This window comes from Channa argus, chromosome 20 (assembly GCF_033026475.1).
Source record: "Channa argus isolate prfri chromosome 20, Channa argus male v1.0, whole genome shotgun sequence".
In the NCBI taxonomy this organism is placed as follows: domain Eukaryota; kingdom Metazoa; phylum Chordata; class Actinopteri; order Anabantiformes; family Channidae; genus Channa; species Channa argus.
In genome coordinates, this window is record NC_090216.1 from 2,035,001 (window position 1) to 2,047,162 (window position 12,162).

The window sequence follows — 12,162 nt, forward strand, 5'->3', positions numbered from 1 at the left end:
GCCATCATAGGAGTCCTGCTCAACCTGACGCATGACAACGGTTAGCACACACACACACACACACACAATAACTTTTTGCTTTCAGTGATAGTTGCCAGGTAAATTCTACAGTTTACTTGAGTGAGTGATGTTATATTGATAGACAGTCCTGTGTTTTAATGTGCACTCGTTTATCCTGTGTAGAGTGGGGCAGTACGAAGACAGGAGAGCAGGAGGATTTAATAGTGACAGCTCTCAACTGTGTGCTCAAAGTCCCTCAGTATCTTCCACAGGAGCAGAGGTTCGACATACGAGTGCTGGTGAGTGACTCATAAATTGTAAAAACCTTCATTAGTGTGTATAGCTTCAAAATAAAGAATGATAATGTTACACGGTTGGAGGCAAAGTGACAGACTGTACGTTTCATAACTCTGCGTGCAGGGTCTGGGACTGTTGATTAACCTGGTGGAGTACAGTGCCAGGAACAGGTACAGTCTGATGGAAATGGAGATGGAGGGAGGTCAGGGTCCCTGCGACTCCACCGTTCTGCTCGACCCTCCACATCAGGACATCACCAGCACCGGGCCCCTGAGTGCCATCGCTGCACTTGTTCAGGTACATAAGCTGGATGTGAACATTTATCCAAACATCATACCTCAGTCTCCCACAGTTGAGGAGCAGAGAATGAACTTATCAGTCAAACCAGTCCTAGAATTCTTCTTTTCTTCTTCAATGAGGTGCAGTATGAGACCTATTTTAAGCTGATGTCCTTTAAATTTTAGACTATAAATTAATAGTCTAAGTTTCATTATCCTTCGCTCAGTTTGTCTCATCTGTGTTCAGTTTTTTTGCTGTTGCAGCTCAGTATCCCTCTGTGCACCGTTAAAGCTTCATTTAAATGAAATCATCCAGTCTAATCAGATTTTGCTGATACTCTTATCCAGACTGTGTTCCAATGAGGTCAGCAGCAGAATCTGCAAACAGCCTGTGTGACGGCACACAGTAAAATGAAATAAGGAAGAGGAGCAGACGAGTGCAGGATAATAATTGTTATCTCAGAGCGAAAATATGATGGAGAATCAAAATGTTTAGTGAGTTTAAAGACCCTGGCAAAGAGTCTTTTATATAAGGTGAAGACATTCAATCCAGCGACATTCAAAACCACATTTATTAGGAAAATGCATTTACAGAGCAGAGAGAAGCTCCTCTAAATTTAAAAAGAAAAGTAGTTCATGCAACCATGAGGTTTGCTCTCTCTCAGCACAGGACTTAATTACTTGGTAAGGACCCTGCAAGGTCCTGTTTACACAGGAAACAAAGAAACAAAGTTGCTGGACTTAAAGTATCAGAGAAAATGTATACGAGGTGGCTTTTATGGATCACAGGAAAGATGCTGGTTGTTACTTTGGGTCTTCATTAGTGAAGTGAACTGTATTCCTGCTCGTTGTCCTCAGCTCTTCCTCCAGCGGGAACGTGCTGCCGTCCTTGCTGAGGCACAGACTGATGACCTTATTAAGGAGGCACCCAAGCCTGCACTGGACCAGAGTGGCGAGTGGCAGGAGACGGGTGGCGAGATCCAGTGGGTCGCCAACGACAATGAGTCAGACAAACAAGATGATGGCAAGGAGAAAAAGAAGGACGAGGAGGACGAAGAGCTCGACCTCAACAAAGGTAAAAACCACAGTCAGTTCTTTTTAAAGATGCCAAAGAATCCATGAATGTTTCCTCATCATCACCTTCCTCCTCTCAGCTCTGCAGCATGCAGGGAAGCACATGGAGGACAGTATTGTGGCCTCCTACACAGCACTGCTGCTGGGCTGTCTTTGTCAAGGAAGCCCGGTGAGTCTCACACACACACACACACACACAATGAATTACAAAAGGTTTCATTTGTCACCTGAAAATGTGACTGACTGACACACGCTGGCATTTGGCTCCAACACTCCAAAAACCCACTAATGATTTACTTTAACATGATACATTTGAAATGCTGTTTCTATGTGTGTCTTCACTTCTGTCCACCAGATGAATGTAACTACTGTGAGAGAGAACCTGCCGAAAGGAGATTTCTCTATTATGACAGAAATGCTGAAGAAATTCCTCAACTTCATGAACCTCACTGTAAGTTGCATTGCTCCTAAAACACCAGCTTTGTCTGTGAATGACATGAATGTTACAAAAACTGCTTTCAAGCACAAAGTCAAATAGTCAGTGGAATAACGGGGAAAAACATGTAGGAGATTAGCATAAGCTGTTTAAAACCTAATCACTGGTAAACCAGCTCCAGGATTTCTTCCAAAGGTCTTTGAAGCGCTGAACTATCTTTCCATCAGGGTTTTAGAAGAAACCCTGAAATGATGCTTTTCTAAATGATGAATTATTTCCCTGTGCAAATCTGATTCAGTGTTTGCATCAGACGGGTCACTGCATGGAAACTGAAAGCAGTTTTAGTTGCTGTAATCATTGCTTCTGATCATACTGGCTATGAAAAGATCTCTTGAAGCCTACAGGAGCAATGATTGTGACTAATGTGGAATGAAATGTCTGCACAGGACTGAGTTTGACTCCTACCACTTACACAGGAAGCTTATTTTGACTGACCTCTTACAGGCCTGTGTTAACAGCAGCAGGTTACAGAAAGTATGGAGTTCGGACTGTTGACCATATGAACACACAACACTTTAATCGGTCTTACATGTTTTATTGTTATGCTACACTGAAAACTAATAATGAAGACTGAAAGTGATGAAAATAGTTTGTTAAAATCAGCCCTATTGTTACCAGATGCTACTCTGTGCACCGCTGACATCAGTGACAAGTAGTGATGATGGTGATGACAGCTGAATAAAATGATTAGCAGTTTGTTTCTAAGATTCAGTCACTGTCTAAAGGACATTATCAGTTGATTAAATTCAACAATTGTGATGATGACTGAACGTGTTAGAGGAGTTAAAGTGAAAATGAATTATTTTGTGAAAAGACCAGTTGATTATTAGTATTGAACAATATGATCAGTGAATGTTAAACATTCAACACAGTGTGTGTGTGTCTGAGAGAATAGGCTGGTTGTCTGTATGTGTCATTTGTGTTTCTGGTAACTGATCTAACTGACCCCTGCGGTCTCTCCCCCCCCCACCCCTTGTCTCTGCAGTGTGACGTCGGCACCACAGGACAGAAGTCAATCTCCAGGATCATTGACTATCTGGAACACTGCTAGACAGAAGCCTGTCTCTCTCTCACACACACACACACACACACACACACACACACACACAATCCTTAATCACCATCATCATCACCTCAGACTCAGTTCACTGCTGGAAGCTGGCGTTTCTCTTATGCACACACACACACATTCAGATGGTCTCATCATCCTCCAGTTAAAGGAACATTCCACAGTTTTGCTACATGGTTTCCGCTCTATCAGTGTAACTCAGTGACTTCACCTTAACTTAAATTTACCAAGACATCAGCCCCCTGACAATTTCCCACCAGCTGAGATTTCGTGTTATTTTTATTAAAGATACAACCCAAGTCAGTATTTTATTGTCTTTCACCGTGCATCTATTTATAAAAACTGCTCCCCCCTCTTTCGTCTCCCCCCTCTGTCACCCGCTCACCCCGTCTCTCTCTCTCTGTCTCATGAAAACACCCCTCCTTGGTATCATTTGATGACAGATTGGAGCAAAGCCCCCATTTTCTCCCGGCTACCATCAAAGCCTCACACCTCTCAGCTCTGCCTTTGGAGCTGATAATGACCAAAACAAGTTAAGAGGGTAAAAACAAACTGGCCACCTGGCTTCTCTCAAGCTGTGCTCGCCTTTTTCTTCTCTTTCTGCTGCTTTGACCTCTCTACTCAGTTGGAAGGAGGCAGTTTGAGGCAGAGAAATCAAAAGTATTGATCTTATCTGAGCCAAGAGTGCAGAAATGGCAAGAGGTCAGGTACTGAATTGCAGGCTTTTGTGAAGTTAAGGTGGTATTTTAAGGTGGGACTGTTTGTAAATGTTTGCATGAGGTCTGTTTTTAGGTGACTAGACCTTTTCCCTCTTTGGAAGTAAGAGCTTCTCTTCCTCCCTCGGGCCTCTGCAGTAAACTGATTTTAAGTGGGTTGTTCTGGTTTTGTCCCCAAAACAGTAGCTTGTCCCATCACGCAAGCCGCACTCAACTTAGTGGAAAACACTCCTGAAACTAAAACAGAAAGACCCTCGAGATTGTTAAGTGTCTGGAGTCTTTGAACAAACCCTCCCCAGCGCTCACTAAAAACTTTTCCCATCCAAAGAATCGATCGGCCTCTCACTCCGCATCAAAGCTTTTGGTCTTGGCGGGACACGAGCGCTGCGGACCAGAACCTGTCCACCTCCTGCTCCTTTCAATTACAGCCTGTGTGTGTGTGTGCTCGCCACTAGGAGCAGAATCTTCAATTACAGCACAAAGGCAGCAGCGACTCCCCGGTCTGAGAGGTGAAGACCAGCTCCTCCATCTTTGGTTCTGAACAGAAGCTCCAGCAGCGAGGCTTTCAGAAATTAGGTCCATCCTTTTTTTCTTCTTCTCTAGTTTTTAGTCCGAAAGTTCACAAACTTTATGGAAACTCCTGCTTTGATCCTTTTTGACCAACACTTTACAATAAGTGTTTTGTTTTTATTTGTTTTCTCTGTTCTAGTTCTTTTACCTGCCTGCTTTGTTATTCCCAGAATGCAGTACAGCCCCTAAATAGGAGAATGCAGAGGGTGGAAATGTGTAAACTATAGAAGTTTGTCATGTGTTTACTCTTCTCTGATGGATTTCTCCCCTTGTGATTTCTAAACAGCTGTTCCAAGTTGCCATTGAGGTAAAACTCAGTCAATCCATGTTTTAAAACAGAGACTATTTAGACAGATTGAAATGTAAAACTTCATCACCCTTTTAAAAAAAACCTCTTAGCACTTTCCTCCTTTATAAAAAGTTTATAACTAGTTCCTTTATCAATGGCAAATAATCTCTTACACTTAATAGATCCGTTATCAACAAGAAAATAATACTCTTTTTACATTTTGAGAACATCTGCAGCGTCACACATGCTACTAATAAGGTTTTCTCACTACAGTGTGGCTGTACCTGGATAGAAATACAAAGGAAATTGATTTTTACCAACATCAGAACACTGGATCCTCCATTTCCAAAACTGCGATGTCTAGTTATTTATTATTGGCTCTGTCATTATTGTGTCCTTCATCACTTCACGCCCCCAGTTTGTTTTCAGGCTGAGCAGTGGTAGACAGAGGGAAACTAACTTAATGTCTAAAAGTTGTGGACCAACAATGAATTGAGCCTCTACTGACAGTTAATGTCAGTACTGTAGAGCTCAGCTGTTGCTCAGAAATGATTAAAAACACATCCGTGTTTCCCTGCACTGGGTGTCATGTTTGTTCATTATGCAGAAAGTGACCCCAGTATTTGTTAAAAACAAAGTTCTTTAAGCTCCAAACGGCCATCGTTTTTTTACATTTTCTAAAAGTGAAAAAGTGTCAACTCCACATGAGCTCGATTTTGTTCTTTGTTTTATTTGTAGCACACTGAAATCTCGAACTCACATACAAGTGACAGCATTGTGAGAGAAGCTCTTGGACTAAGCAGAGGAAACTTGGATTTAAAAATAACCTAGTTTGGTCTTGGAAAAATAATAATAATTTGGGTTTGGTTCTTGGGACAGGTCAGATTCTTCTCCACAAAGACGGTGACAGGAATTGACATTTTTCTCGCTTGAGCACAGCGTTAAAATGAACCCGATGATATTGTCTGCAGATAATTCTATAGAACTATAAAGATGAATGTAATGATTTGGATTTTCCTCATTGTAATGACAACACAATTTCCCGTCGCCATCTTTGTTTTGTGGAGAAGAAATGGTCACATGTCCATGAGAATCTGAGTAAGTGCTGTTTTTGTAATCTAATACATGAGGCACCTGCATGGGCTGTCCCCAACGCTGCGGCCTGTCTGTGTTAGGTGTCTTTTATAGTTTGTGGACAACGGCGAAGGTCGATGAAGATGAACAGGCCTTAACCAGGTGTGGAGGCAAATGACTTGGTTTTATAGTGTGAATGGAAACTGCTTACAGTAGAACAAATCCAATAGCTGCACTAGTTACAAACCTTTTTGTAAGGAAAGTTGACATTTTCTCCAGTGTCTTGTGAGGAGATGTTGACTGTTTCCCAGAAGTCAAAAAAGAACTGTGGCAGTTTAAGAGCTGGTGATTCGCTCTCCAGGTGGAGAATGAAAATGGAACTCAGGTTGATTAAGAAATTGTAATATTGAAATAGTTTTACTGTAACATAACAGTGAGCGAAGACGAGCGTTTCGGTGTCAAAGCAGCAACTGTGTCTCTGTTCCCTTAAAGAATCTGTAGTGTAGTTTGTATTTTTTTATGATTCAGCCTTTATTTAAATGTATTTAGATATGAAGAATTTACTGTCGATTGAATTGATTTTTTTCTTTTTTTCCTCCACACAGACATGTTCCTTTAGATGTCATCAGCTGTTTTAAGCACATATCATTCAACATGTTCACGCCGTTAATGTGGCTGCTCCTGGCATCATTAATACACGCGCGCGCACACACACACACACACACACACACACACACACACACACACACACACACACACACACACACACACACACAGTTGAACCCTCACACTCCTTTCAACAAAAAGTTTACAAGAGCTTTATTCACAGATGTTTGGAAGAATGAATGGAAGAGCTTTTTGTACATAGTTCCTGTACATAGATTTGAGTTCCTCACATAGGAGGAGAGGCTGATGGGTAATTTTGGGGTGGGATTGTGGATAGGCTGGTGGGGGTGGGGAGCGGGTTCCATTGCAGTTTAGACTGGTAGACTCTACTTTTTCTGAATCTGACTCTATTTTTCATTTTCTAAAGCCTTTTCTCCCAGTGGTGGTGGTGTTTTGGACAGAGAAGCTTCTTAACAAGCCAACTGCAGGAAAACTTGACCTTTGTACCAATTTGCAGACTGATGTCTTTGGTTACCTGTACATAATTTTAAAATAATAAAAATTGCTACTTTCAGTATTTCCTTCGGTTTCTTTTTTCTTTTCTCACAGTGTTCACATTTGGTTTGCTGGTGATGGTTATTTGGCACAAATTATTCTGCCCCAGAGGTTTGAAAAATAACTTTTTGAAAGTTGTCCTGGTTTTACAGAACAAAAGATTTAAGCACATCAGTAAAGAATTGTCTTGCATAAACACGAGCTATGTACAAATAGTTTAACGCCTTTTCACAGTAGGACAACGGAACAAATTATAATTAAAAACAAGTGTATGCAAATAGGGGAAACGTCTCAGTTTAAAACGGTCATTCAGTCTGTAAAGTCACTTTGTCCCGCTCGTTCTCTCCCACGTGTCCTCCTCATAGCTCCTCTGCTTCTCTGCGCGCTCTCGCTCTTCGCTAGTCTTTCCGGTGTGAAAGTCCCTGAGCGGCCCCGATGGTTCCCCTGCCAGCGGTGGGGTCCCCTGTGAGGATGGAGGCAGGCCCTCGGGGGCTCCGCAGTCTCCCTCTTGGAGCAGCTCGCTGAGTGTAGCGATGTAAATCTGCGCCATTTGGAGAGTCTCTGATTTGGAAAGCTTCTTGTCGCTCTCCAGGTTGGGGATGACGCTTCGGAGCCGGTCAAAGGCGACGTTGAGCCCCAGCATCCTCCTCCTCTCCCGTGCGTTGGCAGCGAGGCGTCGCCGCCTCTGCGCACGCTCCAGAGCGCACTTGTCCGTGTGGACGTAGTGCAGCGCGCCGCTTCCCGGGCCCAGTCGGAGCTCCACGATGGCGCACGGAGGGTCTTGGTGGTCGCTGCTGACTCTGGGGCGCACAGGACCTGGTCGCTCCTGCGCACGGCTCCGCTGCAGCAGAGCGTCGATATCCGCGTGACGAGGCGTCGGTCCTGCGGGGCCGACCCCGCCTTCTGCGTCCACAGAGATGAAAGACGCAAAGACACTTTTACGCGGCGGCATCGCTTCTCTCCGTCTCAAAGTTGTGCCAGAGACCAAACAGAACTTCCCCAAAGTAACACACTTTCCTCACTTTTATGGGTGACTTTAAGTGCAAGGGGGCGCGCAGTGAGTCCCCCGGGGGCGTGGAGAGGGTCGTGTGCTGCCTAATGAACAGAGCCAAAGTCCGCTTCAGGAGGTCCATTAACCAAGTTCATCAAAAGGGGATTAGAAGCGTCTCACTGCGCTGCTGTGGGCCGATACGTGGAGGCGGCCAAGCAGAAGAGCAGCGCGGCCAGGGAGGGGTGGGGGGTGGAGTTGTGGTTGTAAAATGACCAAAAGAAACATGCAAGTATAATTTCAACAGGAACCTTTAACAGTTGATTTGCATCTTTCTCTGCGCCATTAGACGTTTTTAAAAAGTGCGGCAAAAGCTCGTAATGCTGCACATCACTGCGAATATTACACGTAAGGTCCAGTAAAAGACGCTGTGCAGTCGGCAGACATTCAGTATAAAATGAGAACTAAAATATTCCCAACAAACAACAGAGGGAAATGTGAGGGTTGGGTTATAAATCATGATGAAAAAAATGTTTTGAAACTGCACCTTTTAATGAGAAAAGTACAGCAAATGGAACGAAGTTATTTGAGACCTGAGCGTGATACACAACAGTGAGTTTAATCCGAAGGTCTTTTTATGGTAATGTGCCTATAAAAATGATAATGTGCAGGACGTGAGCCGCAAGTAAATCAGGTGAGTTCGCGTTGTTGTTCTTCATGGAATCTGTGGCATTTCTTTAATTTCACTTGGATCGCAAATAAATTTAAAATCTGCATTGTGTAAATGTCACGGTTTAAGGCTGAAGGCCTATTTTAAATTTATTATGTTCTTTTTTTTTCCTTCTTCTCCAGGCCTGTGACCACAACAGCGTTATTTCATGAGCAGATTCCAGGGCTGTGAATTTTTATAAAGTCTAATTTAATAATTAACTGAAGGAATAAGATCTGCAGAATCTCGTTGGTTTGGTGGCGCTTGTTAGGAGTCTGCTACAGCTCTACTTTCCTCATTTTTGTTTTGTTTTTTTACTTATGAAGCATCTTTTAAAGGGAAATCTCCCCAGTTTTAGCACATTGTCCTCTACAGGTTATAGTTTTGCTGTGACACTCATCAGCTTGTCGCTGTGATTCTTGTTTTTCAGGTTAATTAAAAGCGTTGCGGCTCCCTGAGGGTAAAGTCTGATGATGACTGACAGTAACTGGCAGCCTCGCATCCTCTGGATGGACTCTAATGGGATTTAGCAGCACGTCCTGACCGCTGTGTGCCAGCGATCTGCCGGGCCGGGCCTTTACAAGCGCCACGTCGTGGCACGGAGCCACCGCAAAGATGGAGCATAATAGACTCCTTATGGCCAGGAGGACCCTCGCTGTCTCAGGCTGTGGGCTTTGCTGTAGGCCCTTTTTTTTTTCTTCTCTCCAATCTGGAGCACGTGGGGAGGTTTGGCTTCACGGCTCAGATGACAGTTGCTGGCACGCTCCGCTTTATTAAACCCAATGAAACGGCTCATTGCAGCCAGTGGACAGACACGGGCCGCAGATCAAACCCTCACGCCGCCATGACAGGCCTGCAGAACGGATCAGGCCTCTGACCACATGGGACATGAAGCTGCAGACTTTTTTCGTTTGGTTCTGCGTCTTTTAGCCCATTTCACACAGATCCATCATACTGACCTGATTTCAGGCAGCCATTTGAAATCCACTGATTTCTGCACAGCACAGAAATCAACACGCACTTGAGCTCGAGGCATTTGTCTTTCTGTAAACGGATCCCACAAAAAACCTGACAGCGTGTGGGTTTGTCTTTCATTGCTATAAATTCTCCTCTCAGTCGAAGGTTCTTTCGGTTTCTACAGGAGATGTTAATCTTTTTCTCTTTGCTTTTTCTAAAGCCACCCACAGCAAGAAGTGTGCCCCTGACCCCTACCCACTCCTCAAAGCGTGTTTGCAGAAACCACATCAAATGCTGCACTCGGGTCTAAAACAAACACAATATTTGTACATTTATTTTGGGTAGTTGTGTCAGAAATATGGATGAGGATGTCATTCATCGTTTTTTCCCCTTTTTACAGGGCGAAACAGCAACTGACGAGGAGCCAACCTGTTTAGGACTCGTACTCTGATTTAAAACACGCACATCGAAGGTGACCCAGCTTGAGTACAGCCAGAAATGGAGGCTGATGCGACCTACGCTGTGCTCATGTGCAGGGACCTGGTCAATCTGCAAAGCTGACTTGTGGAAGAGCTCAAAAAAAAATCTCGTTTAAGCCCCTTAGATCGCTGTTTAGGAACAGCCAGTGTCATTTATGATCTTCTCAGGATTTGGTGCCATAGGCTGCAATGCAGAGGATCCCCCAGCTCAACGTGGAAGGTCTGGGTGGATCTGGTGCTGCTAGTGTGATTGGCTTTGGTTTAGCCCCGAGCTGAAGACGTGTAAAATAACATTTAAGTTGGGCCCATTTTATTAAGTTCCCACAACTGGTAAATGGTAAAATGTTTGGTGCGTCCACTTAAACGAAAAACAAGTAGAGGCTGTGTGTTTCACAGGAGCTGCAGAGGCATACGAGACATTTTCAAGGTCAGAATAATTGACTTCACTGGGAAATGTGATTATTGATAGTTAGTGGACTGATGGATAAAGGACAACACCGAATAACACGCTGTTGTCCTCCTACACATAGTGCTGGTATTTATCCATGAGAACTGAGCATTGATGCCCTTTGTGGACGTTCCTGAGCTAAAGAAGCTTTTTATTAGAGGGAGGGAAACTGTGTTAGAGCTTTTTGATCTATGGAAAAACTAAATGGATCAACTTAATATTTAGGAGTAGCCAACTTAAAAACATTTGCTGCTAATGTCAGTAATTATAATGGGAGAGAAAACGGATTTATTTCTTGCAGCAATGCTAATTCACTCTGTTCTATGTAGTTTGATGCTTGATTTCACCAGATGTCATAAATCAAAAAGCTTCATGCAAACTGTTAATTTTTTAATTGAGCCAAAACATTTGTTTTCAGAGTGTTAAACAGTTTCCAGAAGCAGTGAAATGGTAACGTTTGGTCTGATATGGTGAATATAATGGAGTATGTCGAGCCATGAAAGCGTGTGATGCGTTCAACGTTTATGGACAATTGAGCTCTGTGGTTTGGATCTGAAGAGTATGTACATCCAAATTAATAAACCTAAATAGATTTCTGATGGTGGAACAAACCAAAACACTGTTCGTTTTTGCAGGTCTTGAGCTTGTGGGTTAAAAATGAAAGGAACTAGTTTGCAGTGTCGGGAGACTGATTTCTCTCCTTGCAGTCCAGCAGCTCAGACCATCATCCAAGTCTCCATGAAACTTTAACTTTGCCAGCAGTTGTCATGTTCTCCTCGTAATGCAGCGTCTAGTAACGGGTACCTGCTGGCTCAGTGGGAGAGCGTAGGTGTAGGATGGAAGGCAGCGGGTTCAAATCCCACCCACCACGTGCGGCCCCACCCCGGCCACCATGAGCGACCCCGGTGCCGGTTCTGACCCCAGACAAAAACGGGAGGTCATCCGGCGTAAAACAGAGGAAATAGTAGCTTCAAACTAAATTCTGCAGCCAAACTTCAATCGGACCAAAGCAACCTGTCAGCTTCATTTCAGCGACTTGCATCACGGAGCAGCGAGCTGATAAACGCTTCAAATGTTTGACTTATATAATCCATTCAATCCAAGGAGATTAATAAACACAGTGTCCAATAATAATCATATTACAAAAAGTGATATCTTTTTCATTCCTCTGCTCTCTTGAAAACTTGAATCGCACTGTTTATCCCCGCAGTTTGTCAGCTGTCAGAGGCTCATACACGCTTCAGGGCCCCGGTTAGTATCTGTCTGAACTCCTTGTAACCTCCCCAGTACATTTTCTAATTCATTTAATAATTCACCACACAGGACATATTGCATTCTGCTGCACAGTCCCACTGGTCAGATCATCGGTCTCCCTGCGGTTGTTCTGGGTAAAAGGCATCTGGATGCTTGGAGTCAGAAATCCTGTTATAACAACACAACACAAAGAAAAGTTACACATGTGAAGTTAAAGTCTAAGAAAAGCAGATGGGTGACGCCAGTGTGAACAGCCAATCGGAGAGCTGACGGCCGAGTCCCTGCAGATGACGGTCCGTCCTC

The 12,162-nt window shown here is 43.7% G+C and overlaps 2 protein-coding genes across 3 annotated transcripts in view; one reads left to right on the plus strand and one right to left on the minus strand.

Annotated features, from left to right (window-relative positions):
- Positions 1-6,639, plus strand: part of waplb (WAPL cohesin release factor b) — a 27,434-nt gene extending 20,795 nt beyond the window's left edge. For both annotated transcript variants that reach the window (XM_067488220.1, XM_067488219.1), the window contains exons 14-20: positions 1-40; positions 184-299; positions 421-594; positions 1,434-1,650; positions 1,730-1,818; positions 2,005-2,100; positions 3,131-6,639. The exon at positions 1-40 is cut by the window's left edge and continues 97 nt beyond it. In XM_067488220.1, coding sequence (XP_067344321.1) covers positions 1-40; positions 184-299; positions 421-594; positions 1,434-1,650; positions 1,730-1,818; positions 2,005-2,100; positions 3,131-3,196 — 798 coding nt within the window. In that variant the 3' untranslated portion in view covers positions 3,197-6,639. The remainder of the gene's footprint in view (positions 41-183; positions 300-420; positions 595-1,433; positions 1,651-1,729; positions 1,819-2,004; positions 2,101-3,130) is intronic.
- atoh1c (atonal bHLH transcription factor 1c) lies at positions 6,595-8,425 on the minus strand. Its single transcript, XM_067488227.1, has one exon. The coding sequence runs from the start codon at positions 7,974-7,976 to the stop codon at positions 7,347-7,349; it is 630 nt and encodes a 209-aa protein (XP_067344328.1). The 5' UTR covers positions 7,977-8,425; the 3' UTR covers positions 6,595-7,346.
- Positions 8,426-12,162: the final 3,737 nt, after the last annotated feature.